A 21,318-nucleotide genomic window follows, 5' to 3' on the forward strand; every position below is an offset into this window, starting at 1 on the left:
TAATATCCGGTTTATATTATAGGTTTTTTCGGGTTATGAAGATGGAATTGACATTTAAAACCCAGTGGCTTTATTAAATTCTGTTATATATAAACGTACTAGATTTATGTATAGTTGTATTTCAGAAATGAGTGCTACCAATCACAATATTCACACTTAACGTAAATTTTATGTGAATAAGTTGCCATAACTAAAAATCGGCGTTTCAGGGGTAAAAATCGTCAAATCGGCGTTTCTGCTTTTTTGGTCTAAAAATCGTCAAAAGATTTGTTTTCTTTTTACGCTCCTTATTAGCAATCGTATGTGTGTAAATTGCCGAAAAACTTCGTCACCACCGTGTCGTGTGTGATCGCATATGGTTTAAAACTGTCTCAGGTTACATTGAAATATACAATATCGCGGTAACAATTGGTAATTTGCCAAAAAGAAAATCAAAACATGAACAAAATTTGTATAATTTGTAAACAAATTTTAGAATTCGTTCTTAATTAAAAAGTTCAGTCATCCACTATACACATCCATACGTACACACAATTTGCCTCCCATCAAACAAATTAGTTTTAAACACATAAAAAAAGTATTATATTGGTTGATATAATATTGATGTTTAATTTTTAAATTTTATTTACATTTAAGTTTTGCACTTTTTTTGTGTATTCTATCTATATAAATGAATGTTTGTATTTGTGTTTTAGGTTTAACTCTGTTTGTATCCTCCTACTCTATCGTTGACAAATCCAAATCACATTGAAATGCTTGACATTTAATAAATTCCACCTACCTATCCATCATCCATTCATTTAGGCATTCAACAGCAGTTGGACAGCCTCATCATTCGCCCAGCTCTAAATATCCTTTTGTAATGCTTCTTTTTTTCTTGTCGTATGAAAACCAAATGCAATTATTTTATTTTGTATTTTCTGTTTTTCTGTACTTCTATGTTTTGTGTGTGAAAATATGTTTTATTTATCTCTAACTCTTATTGTACACATATACAATTTTTATATCAGTTGGAAAACAGTGGAGGAACATTTTGGAAGATAATAAATATCCAAAAATTTAAACAATACAAAAATAACATATATTCATCTAATAAGAGGGGTTTAAATATTGGGAACTATTGACACTTAAAAAATTATAATTATATATAAATAATTATACGTTAAAGAAAATAAGATATCTCCAACCCGAATGAAAATAATTTGTAAAAATCATGTTTCCTCCACTGTAACTTTATTACACCTTAATTTTACAAACCTATGTATAGTTTTTTTTATTTAGTTTAACAGTAATTCCTACAAACTGATATACATATATTTTGTTATATAAGTTTTTTTTACATTAGTTTAAAACTTTTAACACCAAGAAGAAAAAAAAACGAACCTTTAAAAGAGATAGAACAACAAGTACAACTGAAATTGTTATCGGTGTTTGTTTACTGTCACTGCAACTTCTTTGACAAATTCTTTTGTAGAATGTCAAACAACATCATTAATAACAATAGCAGTTAAAATTAGAAAAACGTGTATTATTTCTATATGTCAAAGCTAGTGGAAGTAGTAGAAGAAGTACGAGTAGAGGCGAAGTCCAACACTTGTTGTTGTTTCGATGTTCTTCTGCTGACTACAACGACAACGGACGACAGACAACATTGACGTTGATTGTTTAAATGATGATATCCATTCTTTATTGTCTTTTCTTTCATTTCCGTTCTGTTTTGCAGATTGTTCGTGTGCACGTAAATTACCGACTGGTCTTCAAACGGACACAGAGAATGTAACTGAACCCTTTAATCCGATTGCCACAAATGGTGAACCGTTTCCATGGCTGAATTTAACATTACCCACCAATGTTCGACCAATGCGTTATATGGTGACAATCCATCCGAATCTAACGACGTTAGATGTTAAAGGTAAGTGTGTTGGTATTTAAGTTTTAGTTTGTTATAGACCATAGGGTGGGTGAGAAAAAAAATTAAAATTTACTTTAACAAGTAAAAAAGTATCAGTCGGCTTTTCCGACAGAGATATACCCTCAGCCTGTGTATATTGAAACAATTTTTTTTCCAAGATACGTATGTATTTAGGGGGTTTTAAAAATTTTGGGCGTTTTAACCGACAAAAGTGTTTATTAGGATTAAAGATCAAAAGTTTTCCGGAGGAGATACTAAAAGGAAGGGATCGACATTGACCGTTATGGAAGTGGATCTCCCGCCACAACATATGGTGCCATAGGGGGTTTTTACACGCTTCGGGCTGTTTGCTCAAGAAGTATGGACTTGTAAGAAAACTTTTACCATCGTAATTGAGGCAGCAAATGCAAGTTGCTTCAACAAAAATCAAAGTGGTTCGATATCAGGTCTTAAAGTGAACTTATCCGAAATTTTGTGCGGGAGGTACCGGATGGAGTGGACAAATATAGTCCATATTTGAACCTGATCTATATCTGGTAGATATATTAGGATGGGTAAAGTATGGACCGAATCTGTCATCAAGAGTTATCGTATGCACAATTTTCTGAATATTTTCGAACTTATGTGGGGGAGGTACCTGAAGGAGTAGACCGATATGGCCCATCTTCGAACTAAAACTTAGTTTGGACAAAATATTACGGTAGCCAAATTTTGCACCAAATCGGCTCATCATGCGCACCAGCCAGCCAGACGATGCCGAATATAAACCAAGCATTAGCCTCAATAAGTATATTCTTCCTCGTGATGGAACCTTCCAAATAAAACGCTTGCAGTTTAATTTTGCCACCACTTTTAAATTTAAATGCAAGCGTTTTATTTGAGAGATTCCATCATGGGGAAGAATATACTTATTGAGGCTAAGCGATAAATTATTTTCTAGTTTTAAGTGCATTTATAAAAAAACACTGAAACTTAATTTTTTAAATTATTTTTTTTATTTTTAACTTTTTAGTAAATAAATTTGTTGACCACTGAGAAGTCAAAAACCAAATTACAGTCAATTTAGGCCGAAAATTTAGAAAAAAACTTCATGCTGTCCGAAATCGGGTGGTAATGGTATATGGGGGTTATACGAAAAAATGGACCTATATTGGTTTTGGTTTCATATTTATGTATTGTCATCCAAATCTGAAAAGTGTGCAAAGTTTCAGTTCGATTGGTCAACTGCAACTGTGTTAAAAAATGAGTTACTAGATTTAAACTAAACAAACAGGAACCAAAGCAAGTTAAATAAAACACTGTAAAAACGTGTATAATTTTAAAGCTATATGCTTCAGACATTTTGATAAAAACAATGCCAGATGACTAAAACCATGTCAAAAGAAACGAAATTGATCCGAATTGATTGTAGGCTTGAAACAACCATAGTTTGTCAGCTTTACCCCAGAATATTCCATATCTTATTCTTGGGATCTCGTCAACTTTTAGAAGGTAGTAACCGGGTTGGCTTATACTTTGCACATTATAATATTTCTACCAGACATAGATAAAATTCGAATATGGACTACATAGGCCCACTCCTTCACGTACTTCCCAAACAAAATTTCAAAAAGGTGAAGTTTTAACAGCTACTCTCGTAGCACGACGAATTGGTCCAAATTTTGGCCAAACTTAGTTTAATTTCCAAGATCAGCCATATCGGTCCACTCCTTTTCGCTAAAATGGTGCGCACGATAACTCTAGAACATTGGTGACCAAAAAGAGAACGACTAAAATGAGAATGTATTGTAGAAAACGCAATTATTGTAAATGTATTAGTGAATTAATTGGTAAGTCATTGGTAAACATTAACACAATGGCTCTAGAATGCAGCAACCTACACGCAGAGAAAAAATATTTTTCGCTTTTGTTGGAACAAAAATATTTGTTTTGGTTTCAAAAATGTATTTGTTTTGTTCAAACATTATAATCCAAATCCAAAATTACCATCTTTTGTTCCAAACATAGAAAACAAAAACAACTTTCGAATTTCCGCAATATTGTAGAAATCGTTAACAATACCGATTGTAGGAACTATCATAATCTAATTTTGTTTACAAAAAGTATTGTCAACCCAGAAAACCAGCCCAGAAATTTTTGATTTGAGTGTATATACTTCTCATATACACTTTTCACATACATGGTTTGCTGCATTGGCTGACAACAAAGACAAACAAAAAGCCCACAAGTACCCACCACAGTATAAGGAATAATTAAACACCATAACAAACTCCGGTATAACACCAAACCTCAAAGCACAATGAAGATAGAAGAATGAAACAAAACAGAAACAAATAAAAACAAGAAGAGTCTCATTGTTGGTATACATACACACAAAAACAAAGATAAGGGCATCATGTCATACAAACAAACTCACCATAATTGTTTTTTTCAACACGGCATCGAATAGCGAGAGAAGAGAAAAAATTGTCGAAGAAAAGAGAGAACTATTGTCCAGTTGACAAAAACTATTTTTGGATTTAACAAAACCCAATTGTTGGAATCACAATACTACATTTGGAATTTAACAATATCTTTACAATACATATTTTGCTCTTCGAATATTGTTGGATCAATCATATTTTTTTCTCTGCGTGTAGTTCAAATCTGGTAACCCATTTTTAACACAGTTGCAGTTGACCAATCGAACTAAAACTTTGCACACTTTTCAGATTTGGATGACAATACTCGAATATGAAATCAAAACCAATATTGGTCCATTTTTCACTGTTTTACCTAATTTGCTTTTCAAATCTGGTAACTAATTTTTCACACAGTTGCAGTTGACCAATCGAACTTAAAATTTGCACACATTTCAGATTTGGATGACAATACATGAATATGAAATCAAAACCAATATAGGTCCATTCTTACAGTGTTTTTACGGTGTCTAAATTAACCCCCTTTTCAAATCTGGTAACAGATTTTTGACCAATCGAAGTTGAAGTTTGCACACTTTTCAGGTTTAGATGACAATACATGAATATGGAATCAAAACCAATATTGGCCCATTTTATAGTGTTTTAACGGTGTTTTATTTAAATTGTATTTGAAATCTGGTAACTCAATGTTGACGCAGTTGCATTTGACCAATCGAACTGAAACTTTGTCAGATTTGGATGACAATACATGAATATGAAATTAAAACAAAGTTTGGTCCATTTCACAGTGTTTTAACGGTGTTTTATTTAACTTGCATTTCAACTCTTGTAACTCATTTTCCACACAGTTGCAGTTGATCAATCGAACAGAAACTTTGCACACTTTTCAGATTTGGATGACAATACATGGATATGGGCCCAATTTTTCTTACAGTCCCCATATAGCGGTACCATCCGATTTCAGGTATTTTGAGAGTTTTATCTTCATTTTTGCCTGAATTAGCTGTCATTTGGCATTTCCAATGATACAGACATTTCCCCACCAAAAATTGTGAACATAGGTCCAGGTTTTGGTATAGCACCCTAATAGCGGTACCACCCGATTTCAAGTATTATGAGGATTTTATCTTCATTTTGAGACCGAATTGGCTGTAACTTGGCATTTGGAGTCCCCAATGGTACAGAAATTTCTCCACCAAAAATTCTTGACATAGGTCCAGGTTTTGATATAGCCCCCATATAGTGGTGCCACCCGATTTCAAGTGTTTTAAGGATTTTATCGCTATATAGCGGTTCTACACGATTTGAGGCATTTTAAAGTTTTTATCTAAATGTTCGGCCTAAATTGACAGTGGTCCAAAAATAATGTATTTACTAAAAAGTTAAAAATAAAATATAATTAAAAAAAAAATAAGTTTCAGTGTTTTATTTAGAAATGCACTTAAAACTATAAAATAATTTGTCGCTTAGCCTCAATAAATATATTCTTTCTCATGATGGAATCTCTCAAATAAAACGCTTGAATTTAAATTATAAATGGTGGCAAAATTAAACGGCAATCGTTTTATTTGAGAGATTCCATCATGAGAAAGAATATATTTATTGAGGCTAAGCGACAAATTATTTTCTAGTTTTAAGTGCATTTCTAAATAAAACACTGAAACTTAATTTTTTTAAATTATATTTTATTTTTTTTATTTATTTATTTCATTACCTTGCAATCGAAGCCATAAAGTTAATTCAATGGCCAATTCAGATATAATTACAGAGATTCCACCTTACTTCATAGATACTCTATAAATAAAATATTAAACATTATTGTTCTTACAAACTATACATAAAAAATATAAAACAAGTAAAAAATTATCAGTCGGCTTTGCCGACAGTGATATACCCTCAGCCTGTGTGGATTGAAATATTTTTTTCCAAAAAAAAAAAAAAAAAAAAATTATATATTTAGGGGTTTTCAAAATTTTGGCCGTATGCACCGACAAAAGTATGGATAGGATTAAAGCTCAAAATTTGAGGGGATATGGATAGATAGGACTATTTTATCACACTCGCCTGCGAAAAATATAATATAGCTATATTCGGTAATATAATCTATCGAGCCCTTCAGCCACTACATATGGTGCCATAGGGGTTTTTTACAAGTTTCGGGCTGGTTTCTCAAGAAGTATGGACTTGCCCCTGAAAAAACTTTTACTGCCGTAATTGAGGCAGCGAATGCAAGTTGCTTCAATAAATATCAAAGTGATTCGAGAGCAGGTCTTAAAGTGAATTTATCCAAAATTTTGTGTGGGAGGTACCCGAAGGAGTGGACAAATATAGTCCATATTCGAACCTGACCTATATCTGGTAGATATTTTAGGATAAGTAAAGTATGGACCAAATTGGTCATTCCCATCAAGAGTTATCGTGTGCACAATGTTTTCCGAACATTTTTGAACTTTTGTGGGGGAGGTACCTGAAGAAGTGGACCGATATGGCTTATCTTCGAACTTATACTAAGTTTGCACAAAATATTGCAAAGACCAAATTGTGGACCAAATCGGCAGATCCGTTCGAAAGTTATCTTGCGCTCCAACCACTACACACGGTGTCACAGGTCTTTATTGTACCTTTCAGGCTATTTTCTCAGGAAGTATGGACTTGCCCCTGATGAAGCTTATACCGTTATATGGGGGGCGGTGAATGCAAGTTGCTACAACAAAAATCAAAGCGATTCGTGAACAGGTCCTAAACATAACTTTTCCGAAATTTTGTGTGGGAGGTACCCGAAGGAATGGACCGATTGAGTCCATATTGAAACCTCATCTAAGTGTGGTAGAAATTTCACGATGTCCAAAGTGGACCAAATCGAGTTATCGTGCGCACAAATTTTCCGAACATTTCCAAACTTTTGTGGGGGAGGTACCGGAAGGTGTGGACCGATATAACCCATCTTCGAACTTAAACTAAGTTTGGACAAAATATTGCGAAAGCCAAATTTTGGACCTAATCGGTTCATCCGTTCGAGAGTTATCGTGCGCACCAGCCAGCCAGACGGACGGCATTGCTAAATCGACTCCAAATTGTCTGAAACACATTTCCTCCAAACATACTTGGGGTCTAAAACCATTATTTCGATAAGACACATTTTGCCCGTATGAAACTGTATATACCCTCGTTAGCATAAATGCTGAGGGTATAAAAATAACTGCATTGATTATAAGTTTCCTCCTTTACATCATAACTACTCATATGTATATTATCAACATATTATAAAATAGATAAAAATTAATATAGAATTTTCAAAAATATCATCGGTGTAACCACTATTTTCTTCTTTATACCATAGCTACTCGAAAATGTTTAATTTTTTCGTAATATGTATAATTTTTTACATACAACTGAACCTTTTTGTAGAATCTAAGGGTCAGCAACCCGCCCTGCACATACCTGGGTACGCCCATGGTTATATGACTGTCGGCAACTGATACTTTTTATTTGCTTTTGTTTAAAACCTATCCACTAGCAAATAACTGCTATACAGTTTAATTTGTTTTCAATTTTAACTTCGCTATCCATTGCATTTTCATGATTCTTGACCCAATCGTCCACGTGTTTAAACCATTGAAGCCCTGGCCTTGCCTCTCGGTGTGAACCGACATGTGGGTCGTATTTACACGCATTTGTACTTGCCTGAAACCTCTGTTCAGAGAAATTCTGCAATGGAGGATCAGGTATCAGTTAATGTCATCTTACAAAGCCGAATAGGCTTTAAGAGAATACCAAATTGAGACATCGCTTGTGATACTTTAAACGTATAGGGTTTTCGAAGGTTGCTTTTAAATCGACAAAAAGATGGTAAGTGTCAATCTGCATCTCATGGGTCTTTTCTGGATATGCCACAAAGTAAAAATTTGGTCAATTTTGGTTTTATCAGCTCTAAGCCACACTGAAATGGCCAAATTATTTCCTTCATTCCTTGCAGATGGTGTCCCTGATCAATATATCGCCTCCAGTCTTGAACAGCTCGTCTGGTAAGCCATCTGCTCCTGTCGCATTATTTTTCGTCAGCCTGTTTATTGTTGTCTTTACGCTGTTCTGGTATTGCATCTTTAAAATTTGTCGTCTTCATTGCTATTTGATACCAATAGTTTGGAAAAGTGTTCTTTCCATAAGCTGAACAAATAGTGTGTATCTGTTATCGTATTACCTTGCTCGTCTCTAGTGGAGGATGTGTCGGTACCAAAACCATTAGTTTTATGTTTCGATCTTTGGATTTCATTCTGACTTCCATACATATCGCTTTATTTACACTGCGAAAAATATGTTTCTCCGCTCTCTTTTAACTCTTTAGTGCGCTATATGTTTTGATTGCAGCTTACTGTAGTCCATCCGTGTTCCGTGTTGCTTCTGTTCGTACTTGATTTGCTACATTTAATCGGGAACGTACCTTTGCTCCTACAAGTCGATGTTTGCTTATCGGGTCTTATGCGCGTTTGTATGAATATCTAGGCGTTTTAACATGGTTTAGCTTCGATTTTGCCACTGTGATATGTATCAAGCTCATTCAATTGTCCCTTGGTTCACGATTTGGCGTTCCAGATGATATTTGATGGATTTAATGTGTACACAATTTCTGTTCTTTAAGACAAGGGCTACAACTTTGCCTATGAGTATACATCAAATTGCTTAACGGTTTGGAAGATATGATCCAGATCCGAACAGATCTTAAACACTTAGACACACATGTTTAACTTTTGTGGAGGGGGTACCCTAAGTTACCACCATTTTAAAAGTTAAACTAAATTTGGACAAAATATTAGGAGATCAAAAGTTTGGACCAAATTTGTTCAACAGATAATATCCATACTATTTAAGTGACATTTTTTTAATATTCGGGGGAAGTACCGTAAGTTGTGGAACGGTATTGCCTATCTTCGAACCGAAAGTATGACAAAATATGAGGAAAGCCAAATTTTGGACCAAATAGGTTTCTTCGAGAATTATCGTGCTCTCCAGCCAGTAGATATGCTGCCATAGGGTTTTTTACACCTTTCAGGCAGTTTTCTCAAGAAGTATGGACTTACCCCCGAAAAAACTTTTACCGTCGTAATTGAGGCGGCTAATGCAAGTTGCTTCAACAAAAATCAAAGTGATTCGAGATCAGGTCTTAAAGTGAACTTATCCATAATTTTGTGTGATGCGTACCAGAAGGAGTGGACATAGTCCATATTCGAACCTGATCTATATCTGGTAGATATATTAGGATGTGTATAGTATGAACCAAATTATGGACCGAATCGGTTACTCGCTTCAAGAGTTATAGTGCTCACACATTTTCCGAATATTTTCGGACCGATATAATCCATCTTCGAACTTAAACTAAGTATGGACAAAATATTACGAAAGCCAAATTTTGGATCAAATCCGTTAATCTGTTCGAGAGACGGACATTGCTAAATCGACTCCAAATTGTCTGAAACGGATTTCGTCCAAACATACTTGGGGTCTAACACCATTATTTCGATGAGGCACATTTTGCCCGTATGAAAGTGTATATACCCTCGTTAGCATAAATGCTGAGGGTATAAAAACACTACATTTGCAATAATAACGAATGTGTCGGTTCGAAAATTTACGAATTTATCTAGAATCTAGGTATTTCTTTAGGGCCTAATACCAAAACTACTTAACCCATTTCCCTTAAATTTGCAGCAAATACTCGAGGTGGGAGGTGGGGTACTTTCCCATGCCTTTCTTTTAAACGCTATATATATTCAGCATACATTTTTGGAGACAATGAGGTTGTGTCCTTGACATTAGGTACATATTTGCACCCAAAATACCGGACCATGCCCGCTTTTTCAATACATTGTTTTTTCAAAAATACTGAACCTAATTTCACGAAATTCTCAGAAAACGTTCAGAAATGTCCCGTGGTCCAAAATGCTACACATTTGTTGATGAATTTCGGGAGCCTAGTGTTTATAATCGCTATATTTGCTAAACTTATGAACGCATCGGCTTGCAAATTAATTTTCGGGACAATGGTGGTTGCGCTCCTGATAAAATGTTCTTTCTGTGTGCCCGAAGTCGCGACCACGGACATTTTTTAAGTATGTTATATCTCGAAAAACTAACGAACCGATTTTCATGAAATTTTGTGGAATGTGTCGTGGTACATGTAGGTATGAATTTCGATGTGGCAACATATAATTCTCAATAATTCAACTTTTCCTTTTTTAATTAGATCGTTTTAGGATAAAGATAGGGGACATGGGCGATAATAAATCCTAACCAGTATAAATGGGCGAACAAATCCGACAAAGTCAGTAAAAGAAAAGAAAGGTTACAAACAAAATCTGTTGATACATTTAATATCCTCAATGAATAACATGGTCTGACAATGGGCCCGAAATGAGGTAGAAAATACCTATTTTTGAATTGTAATACATAATGTCCATAAAAGTTTTACTACAACTCAACACGACAAGCCAGCATCGCGGACCCGGGTCTGCTAGTGGTTAATAAAACATGGCTCAAAAAATTACACACAGTGTAATAAAATGGTATAACCCCCATATAACAGTACCTCCCGGTGATTTGGTGATTTTTTCAAGGTTCCAAGTGAAACAAAACATCTACACCAAAAATTGTCAACATATGTCCATGATTTTATATAGCCCCCATATAACCCAGTTTTTCACAGTACTATAGGGTGGTGCTTCATCGCCATACAAAAATATAACTTCATCCATGCACTCTTGCCTTGATAACCCACGTCGAACGTCGTATACAAATTGTATCATGTTAATTAACTATTACGTTTTTATAATATTTGTACCTTTGTTGCCGATTCCCGTCATTACAGCCGCAGATAATTACCTTCGGCCACCAACTAAAATGGCTAATACGCAAGATAACTCTGGTAGAGTGGTATTTAGGTCTGATATGATAACGAGGGTATATACACTTTCATACGGGCAAAATTTGCCTAATCGAAATAATGGTTTAAGACCCCAAATATGTTCAAAAGAAATACATTTCAGACCATTTGGAGTTGATTTAGCCATGTCCATCCGTCCATCTGGCTGGCCGTAGACAAAAGTCGAAAATTTTATGGCCACAAATTTGATTGCGTTTGAAAGAAATATTCTCTAAACACATTAAATTTTTAATATCCAATATTATTTTTGCCAATATACAGCGGTAATATGTCAAGTTAACTCGGGGAAGTTGAGACTTGTATGCGGTGCCTTAAAAACGAAAAATAGATCCGCAAAGCATTCGTAGTTTATGAGTGGAATTAAAAAAAATTGAAGAGGTCAATGTACAATTTCCAAAATGAAACTTATAGTTGATGGCATTGACTATGTTTTTACGAAAAAACATATAGAAAATTCGTTTTCTAACTTCCTTAAAAATAAATTCTTTGTAACTGACTTTTTGTGTTATTTTTAATATCATTACTATAAATTTATGTTGAGTTTTACTAATGTTGGCCACGTAAGGCAAGTCCACGTGGACCTATATTGAAAATTTTTTGCACGGAGTTATGGTGCTCCCTCCGAAGTCAAAATACAAAATTCAGCCAACTTCGTTAGAAAATTTTGGACAAAATCGTCAAAATACCGAATTTCGGTAGGTACGTTTATATAGGAGCTATACCTAAACGTGGACTTACATTCATTAAAATTGTCTCTCTTTTGGAATCGTTATAAAATTATGTTTAACATTTCGAGGCGGTAGCTCGATTTTAACTATTTTTGGCACTCCTTTCCATACAAGTGGGACCAATGTGCTGTGGACTGAAGGTAGAAAGGGCAAGTTGTTCGAAAATTCGGTGGTTCGAGCAGGGTGGTCGGAGGTTCGGAGGGAGCACTCGTCAGTACTCCTCGTTTAAAAATAAGAGTGGGAGAGAAAATACTTGAAATAGAGTACGAGTTTACTCGAAGAGTAAAATCGAGTAGGAAAAATTAATTTATTTTTGGCCGTTTCTTTGTTCGTGTGTGTTTGGTAGGGAACAGTTTTTGATATTGCTGTGGACTGAACGTAGAAAGGTCAAGTTGTTCGAAAGTTCGGAGGCTCGAGAAGGATGGTCGGAGTAGGGTAGTCGGAGGTTCGGAAGTTTGGATGAGGGTGGTCGGAAGTTCAGAGGAGATTGCACGGAGCGTCCGACCACCTTCCTCGAACCTCCGACTACCCTCCTCCGAACCTCCGACCCTCTCATCCAAACTTCCGAATCTCCGACTACCCTACTCCGACCACCCTACTCCGACCACCCTCCTCGAACCTCCGAACTTTCGAACAACTTGCCCTTTCTACGTTCAGTCCACAGCAATATCAAAAACTGTTCCCTACCAAACACACACGAACAAACAAACTCTTCGAGTACCCCACTCGCAGGTACTTCTTTTTCACTGGCGAGTAAAAACGGGAAAATCTGACATTTTGCTCGCGAGTAAAAACGAGCAAATCGGAGCTTTGGTAGTAACCGATTTTATCCATACTTTGCACATCGTAATATTTCTACGAGATCTAGATCCGGTTAGCATATGGACTATGAATATCAACATCTTCTGGTACCTCCCTCACAAAATTTCGGAAAAGTGCAGTTTAGGATCTCCTCGCGAATAGTTTTGATTTTTATTGCAACATGTTGCGCTCAAAGCCCCTTTTACAATGGTATAGTTTACAATTGGTACAATGACCTGAAAGCTGTAAAAAAAACGCCTATGACCGGCATCTGTAGTGGCTGGTACCACGACAACTCTCGAACCGTATACTACGTTGGTCCACAAAAGGTCGAAAATATTCGATAAAATGGTACGCGCTATATTTCATAAACAAATTTCGTTCAAACTTTGAATCTCGAAATATTTTGTCCAAACTTAGTTTATGTTCACAAGTGGGCCCTATCGGTCTACTCCTTGGGAGTACACAAATTTTCAACATTTTTATGCGGTTAATGGTCTGTTCGAGGCAACATTTTTACCGAAGGTACTCGTAGTGGTCCTGTTTACAGCTATATTATGTTTTTTGTAATAATTAAATTAAAACAAGTGAGAAAAGGCTATAGTCTGTACGGGGCCGACTATGTGATACCCTACACTCTCTGTGAATAATCTTTTCACTCGAAAACATTTCTTTTATGGAGATACGAAAGTTTTCACCTATCTGGCTTTTATACCGGCTTATATAGGCGAACTGAACCAAAATAATTAATATTTAGTTTTATATTTGATTACTGTCGACATCACCAACATCAATAGGCTTCTATCTCTGTGAGAAAATTTCGTGATGATCCGATCAAATTTCCGACCTGTAGTGTGATTGCAGAAAAAGTGGAAAAAAGGGATGCATAAACGACTATTGCGATATCTCTATTATTTGACTACCTACGCCAACATACTTTGCATAATTTCAAAGATGGGATTTTCTACTTTCTTATTCAGGCTTTGCTTTTAGAAGGTCCCCAACCAAAGGTGTGATATTCGTCATTATTATTAAAATCGCAAAAATGAGAAGTTGGGTTTTATTAGCGACTATTGCGATATCTTCGTTGTTACACCAGCTACGACAACCTATGTTACATTGTTGTAAAGGCTATATTTTATACTTTCGTTGCCAGGTTTTGCTTTTTGTAGACCCCTTATAGACGCTGAGATATTTGCTTTGGAATAAAATGTTGACTTTTTCTCCAAATAAAGTTTTTGCTCATTCCGACCCCTAAATATTATCCGACCATCATCAAAATCAATAGATTTCTTCCTCTTTGAGATGCCCATTAACTCTCAAAATTTCGTGACGATCCGATCAAAATTGCGACCTGTAGCGTGATTTCCAAAAAAATAGAAAAATGGGATGTATTACCGACTATTGCGATATCTCCGTTATTTGGTTACCCAAGCCGACATAGTTTGCATCATTGTAAAGGTGGAATCTTCTACTTTCATAGTCAGGCTTGGCTTTTGGAAAGTCCCCAGCCAAAGCTGTGATATTCGTCATTATAACTAAAATCGCAAACATGAAAATTTGGGGTTTATTTGCGACTATTGTGATATCTTCGTTGTTTGATCACGTACAAGAACCTACTTTACATCATTAGAAAGGTGATATTTTCTACTTTCATTGATAGGTTTTGCTTTTGTTATACCCCATAAAGAAGCTGAGATATTAGCTTTCGAAAAAGCGTTGTCTTTTTATCCACATAAGTTTTTTGCCCATTCCGACCCCTAAATATTATCCGACCATCACCAAAATCAAATAGGCTTCTTCCCCTCCGGGAACCCCACCAACACCCAAAATTTCGTGACGACCCGATCAAAATTGCGACCTGTAGCGTGATTACAAGGTTTAGATGGACAGACGGACGGACTGACGGACGGACACACATAGCTAGATTGACTCAGCTCGTCGAGACATTCATTTTGATATATATAAGTATGGGTCTACGACAATTATTTCGATGCGTTACAAACATTTTGGCCAAAACAAACTTATAATACCCTCGCCACATAGTGGTGTAGGGTATAAAAACGTTATTCTAGTCATTATTAGGCAACAGTTCATTCATTCTCGCAACAGGAAATTATTTTTGAGAAAAAAGTTCGAAAAATCATAACCCTGATACGTATGTAATTCACATATATGTATGTCTTTATTTTACGACTATAGAGGGATACGTTTTCGTAATACTTATACGCCCCATGTATACAAGTGGCTAGCACATTGTGTACAACCGTAAGGGACACTGAACAAATTATACAATTAAATGGCAACGTAATCTAATTACCTTTCATGCTTTCGTAAATCACAGACTACACAAACGATTTCTATTTTATTTTCAATTTTCCTATTATTTCTTTTCTATCTTTAAAGGTCAAGTGACAATCGATTTGTTCATTGAAAAGGAGACACATTTCATTGTGCTGCATATACAGGATCTAAATGTCACAGAAAAGGTAAGTAGCTATTTATTGTTATTATTGTATCTCATTTGCATTCCTTGCATTTCAGTTTATTTCTATTTGTTGGCTTATTTTGTTTAACGGCATTGGTTGACCAAACGATGGTAACCTAAAGGATTTTCTAGGTATACATTTGTATTCACTAACATTGTTTATGAAAAGTTCATTGCGATACCTCCAAAAGTGGAAATAATAAACTAAATAGATATAACTTTTTACAAACAGAAAAACTCAAAATTTGCGATAGGTCGATTTTTGCGGAAAATGGCAGGACTTTCTTAAATATTTTTATCTGAGGTTGTAGACAGTTTTTGTTAGAACCATAGACTAATGAATGAATAGACAGAGAATTTGTAATGTGTTTGTTTTTTGTAGGGGTCGCCCTTACACTCAATATGCTCTGTGTTCACTCAATTGCATTTTGTTTTGGGGTAAATTGCAAAATTTTGTTGATTTTTATACCCTACACCACTATGTGGTAAGGGGTATTATGTGTTAGTGCATTTGTATGTAACATACAAAAGGAAGCGAGATAGACCCATAGTTCCTTCTAGGGATATACATAGAATCACTTTCTGAGTCGATTTATGCATGTCCGTCCGTCCGTCCGTCCGTTCGCAACATACAGGTCGCATTTGTTGACCGATTTCGCTGAAAATTGGGGAATACCATTTTTTTAGCCGTCGGAAGATCAAGTTCGAAGATGGGATATATCGGTCCACGTTTTGGTATAGCCCCCATATAACGGTACCCCCCGATTTACGGTATTTTGACGTTTTCAGCTACATTTTCAGACCGATTTGGCTATAATTTGACATTTAGGGTTCTTAAGTGTCAATAAATATATATAACAAAACTTGTGGAAATAGGTCCACGTTTTGGTATAGCCCCCATATAACGGTACCCCCCGATTTGCGGTATTTTGACGTTTTTAGCTACATTTTTAGACCGATTTAGCTATAACTTGACATTTAGGGTTCTTAAGTATCAATAAACTTATATAACAAAAGTTGTGGACATAGGTCCACGTTTTGGTATAGCCCCCATATAACGGTACCCCCCGATTTGCGGTATTTCGACGTTTTTAGCTACATTTTCAGACCGATGTAGCTATAATTTAACATTTAGGGTTCTTAAGTTTCAATAAACTTATATAACAAAAGTTGTGGACATAGGTCCCCGTTTTGGTATAGCCCCCATATAACGGTGCCCCCCGATTTACGGTGTTTTGATGTTTTTAGCTACATTTTCAGACCGATATAGCTATAATTTGACATTTAGGGTTCTTAAGTGTCAATAAACTTATATAACAAAAGTTGTGAACATAGGTCCACGTTTTGGTATAGCCCCCATATAACGGTACCCTCCGATTTGCGGTATTTTGACGTTTTTAGCTACATTTTCAGACCGATGTAGCTATAATTTGACATTTAGGGTTCTTAAATGTCAATAAACTTATATAACAAAAGTTGTGGACATAGGTCCACGTTTCGGTATAGCCCCCATATAACGGTACCCCCCGATTTACGGTATTTTGACAGTTTAAGCTACATTTTCAGACCGATTTAGCTATATTTTGACACTTAGGATTCTTAAGTGTCAATAAACTTATATAACCAAACTTGTGGACATAGGTCCACGTTTTGGTATAGCCCCCATATAACGGTACCCCCGATTTGCGGTGTTTTGACGTTTGTAGCTACATTTTCAGACCGATGTAGCTATAACTTGACATTTAAATTTATTAGGTCTATAAATAAATGTACCAAATTATATCGAAATCGGTTCAGATTTGGATATAGCTCCCATATATTTTTCCGCCGATTTGGCGTATTTGCTGCACCAAACACGCTATATACGTCCGATTTTGATGAAATTTTGAATGTGTAACTGAATTCGGTCTCAAAATAAATGTCCCAAACTACATCGAAATCGGTTCATATTTGGATATAGCTCCCAAATATATTTTCGGCCGATTTGACGTATTTGCTGAAAACACGCTATTTACGTGCAATTTTGATGAAATTTTGAATGTGTGACTGAATTTAGTCTAGAAATAAGTGTAACAACTTATATCGAAATCGGTTCAGATTTGGATATAGCTCCTATGTATATTTTCGCCCGCTCTGTCTAATTTTGATGAAATTTGGGATGTGTATATATATGTATATAAATCAGTTCAAATTGATACATATCTCCTATATTTTACATATTCACAGTGGTGTAGGGTATCATATAGTCGGCCCCGCCCGACTATGATCCTTTCCTTACTGGTTTTATTTGAGAATGTAGTTCCGGCCAATATTACCCACATATTGTCATCTACCATCATAAATAGTTTAAAAACTCATAGTTATTGCTGACTGACTCAATTCTCACTCAATGAGAGAATTTGACTGAGAGGATTTCCTTGTCTACTTCAGTTTAGGATCAGCTCTCGAATCGCTTTGAATGTTGTTGTAATAACTTGTATTCACTGCTCCCCATATGAAGGTTCAAGGCAAACCCGTACTTCCTGACAAAAATAGCCTGAAAATTACAAAAAAACCCTATGACACCGTGTGATGCAGTTGGAGAGCAAGATAACTTTCGAACAGATCTGCCGATTCGGTCCAAAATTTGGCCTTCGTAAAACTTATTTTAAGTTCGAAGATAAACCATATCGGTCCACTCCTTTAGGTACCTTTCCACAAAAGTTCAAAAATGTTCGGAAAAATTGTGCGCACGATAACTCCTGAAGGGAGTGACCGATTTGGTCCATACTTTACACATCCTAATATACTAGCATATATAGATCAGGTTCGAATATTTGCTATTTTGTTCAACCCCTTCGGGTACCTCCCACACGAAATTTCGGATAAGTTCACTTTAAGACCTGCTACCGAATCGCTTTGATTTGTGTTGAAGCAACTTGCATTCACTGACCCCCTTTACGATGGTACAAGTTTTTTCATGGGCAAGTAAATACTTCCTGAGAAAATAGACCAAAAGTTGTAAAAATCCCTATGGCACCATGTGTAGTGGCTAGATCGCCCTATAGCACTTGAACTGGTTAATCGATTTGGTTCAAAATTTGACCTTCCAAAATTTAAAAAAATTTCACTAAAATGGTATGCACCATACACTTTCTTGAACGGGGTAACTAATTTGGTCCAAACGTTGGATTTTATTTTTTCCAAATTTAGTTTAACTTCTAATATGGCCCAAATTCGTCCTCTGCTTAAGGTACCTCCCCTGCAAAAATTCAACATTTTTGTTTAAGTGAAGTTTAGAGTCTGTTCGAAGATCCTTTGGAAATGTATACCGATGCTATCTATTCGTTGTTGTCCTGTTTACAGTGATATTGTGCTTTCAGTGAACGGGGCATACTAGTCCATATGTTATACGATGACCCACTGATGCCCGTAATTTCTATGCGTAGTTATCTATGAGTTCATAGATATCCCCGTGTAAGCAAAATTTCATAATTTCAATCCATAGGTAACGTTACCGGGCCGAAAACGACCGTGTTACTTACTTCAAGGATTTTGCCTGGTTGATCGTTGCCAATGTGTTAAAAATTGTAAAACACTTATATGTGGCAATGTTTTTAAGAAATCGTTAATGAAAATCACTTTTTCACTTGCAAATAATTTCCGATCAAATATCTTCGCCCTAAAAGGCAAAATTTCAAAAAATGAAATTCACCAATGTTACCACATTTTTTTTCAAAATTTACACGCCTCGATAAATGGCAAGTAGAAATTATCAAACGCGTAGGTAAAGATAACTAATACGTAGCTACGTACCCGGTTACCTAGGGCTAGAAATTACGGGCATGAAATGACTAGTGGGTGCGATATTTATCGAAAAGGTATGACTCCCAAAATAAGATCGACTATGTCGATTCATTCCTTCAAGTACTTCCTCCGCAACACTTTTGAACTTTAATCCAAATCCACATGTTAGTCCGTAACTTCAAATGTTCAAAAAAGTCCACAAAATTCTAAAAAGACCCTATATACTTTCGATCTGTCCGTAGATGAATGTTTAAATTCACATAGGCTGAGGGCATATCTCTGTCGGCAAAGCCGACTGATCCTCTCTCACTTGTTACTATTTGTTTCGATATTATTACGGAAAAATTGTTATCGTAGTAGAATAGAATAAAAGTATAACCCTGTATAGCTATTTCCAACCAACACTTATGTACTTTTTTCCATTTCTTTATTCCATTCTTGTAATCGTTTTTATTTCTATTGTTGCATATCCAAGCATTCTTTCATTTATCTTTGTACTTAATTCACCTACCTCCACCCTTCTTTCATTACAGGCCATTGTACCAATGGGAAATAAAGGTAATGTCATTAAAATTGTCAAATTCTTGGAATACCCACCACGACAACAGCTGTATATCGAAGTAAAAGATAAACTGCGAAAGAAATCCAATTACACACTTAATTTGCGTTGGTATTCGAAACTTAACCCCGAACCAGAAGGTTTCTATGTGGATCAATATGAAAGTTCAAATGGATTGGAAAGGTAAATGTAATGAAATATAATGAAATTGAAATATGTTGAAATTAAATTTGTTGAATAAACGAATTCTACTTTTTGTTGTTACTAAGGCAAGAGGAATGTTAGTATATCCAAAAAACATATCAAGATATAGCGAAGAAGCTCTCATAGATCTTGAAAAATACCATTATTTGTTTTCTATCGGTTCTTAAAATTATTTAAAAATCTACTTTTATTGTCCCGGTGTTCCTTCGGGAAATATTCTGTAAATTTTTGTCGTTTATTGGACCTTTAGCAAATATTCGTCAAAATTCCAGTTTCGATCTTTACTGGTCCTTCATAATATATTCTTTAAAAATTCATGTAAATAGCATAATAGCAAGTGCCAAAAGAAGCTTCAGAAGTTTCCAGCGCAACTTGTTTTGGTCTTTGAAGGGTAGATTCATAAACTGTGGGCTTAATTGGTTCCTTTTGTTACTTTTAGCACTGCTCGAAGACCTTCAAAAAGCTTCTATAACATAAATCACGGTGCTCTTGAAGCAACTTTAAATGGAAGGTTCTTACACCTGGGAAGTTTTTGTGGATTCTGAAACTAAATGAGATAAATGAGAAAAATCAAAAAGAAAAAAAATCGTCGGAGCGCTTTTTAAATAAATCGCTATTCAAGTTGACATTTTTAGGTTTGTTTTTTGGTTTTCACGTTTTTGCTTAACAAAATGTTGTAGCTATGAAAATTCTCTACAAGATTGGTCTTTATGTTGATTTCGTAGGTTTTACCGTTATTCAGATATAGAAGTTCAAATTGGGACACTGCGTTGACTGTATCGCTACCTTATAAAACAATGTCTTACATGGTGCGCCTTAATTAACTTTAAGTGAAACCCGCTTACAGCTGGGAAGTTTTTGCGGATTTTGAAACAGCAATGTTCATAGTTGAGAAAAATTCAAAAACAAGAAAAAATCGCTGGAGGGATTTTTAAATAAATCGCGGTCAATGTTCACATTTTTCCTTTTTTTTAGGTTTTCACAATTTTACTTGAAAACCGCAAGTCCTATCGGAATGGATCTAAAGAAAATGTTGTAGCTGTGAAAATTCTCTACAGGACTAGCTTTGGCATCTTTTTCCTAGGTTGTACGATTTTTGAGATATATAAGTTTAGGTTGGGAAAGTGCAGTCATGACCTTCCAATTTGAACTTCTATATCTCAAAAACGGTAGAACCTACAAAGATTCAATAGAGGTCAATCTTGTAGCTACAACATTTTCTTTCTTACTATTTCTATAGGACTTGCGGTTTCCAAGCAAAATCGTGAAAACCTAAAAAGACCCTTAAAAATGCCAACTTGAATCGCGATTTATTTAAAAAGCGCTCCGGAGATTTTTTTTGTTTTTTTGGTTTTTCCCAACCATGAAGATTGTAGTTTCAGAATCCGCAAAAACTAACCATATGTAAGCACCTTTCATTTAAAGTTGCTTCAAAGCACCGTGAAATGCCTTCAATAGGCCTTCTACAGACAATCGAAAGGTT

General features: G+C 35.5%; 1 protein-coding gene across 6 annotated transcripts in view; it reads left to right on the forward strand.

Moving 5' to 3' along the window:
* LOC141388877 (endoplasmic reticulum aminopeptidase 2) overlaps positions 1 to 21,318 on the forward strand; it is a 237,939-nt gene that overhangs the window by 200,446 nt on the left and 16,175 nt on the right. For 4 of the 6 annotated variants that reach the window (XM_073959430.1, XM_073959431.1, XM_073959433.1 and 1 more), the window contains 3 exons: positions 1,724 to 1,912; positions 15,205 to 15,287; positions 19,606 to 19,814. In XM_073959430.1, the coding sequence (XP_073815531.1) occupies positions 1,724 to 1,912; positions 15,205 to 15,287; positions 19,606 to 19,814 (481 nt within the window). Of the gene's footprint in view, positions 1 to 1,723; positions 1,913 to 15,204; positions 15,288 to 15,342; positions 15,419 to 19,605; positions 19,815 to 21,318 lie in introns of those variants that run through there. The other 2 variants (XM_073959434.1, XM_073959436.1) reach the window with 2 other exon arrangements.

This window comes from Musca autumnalis, unplaced genomic scaffold (genome assembly GCF_047663935.1).
Source record: "Musca autumnalis isolate F117 unplaced genomic scaffold, ASM4766393v1 scaffold_1, whole genome shotgun sequence".
In the NCBI taxonomy this organism is placed as follows: domain Eukaryota; kingdom Metazoa; phylum Arthropoda; class Insecta; order Diptera; family Muscidae; genus Musca; species Musca autumnalis.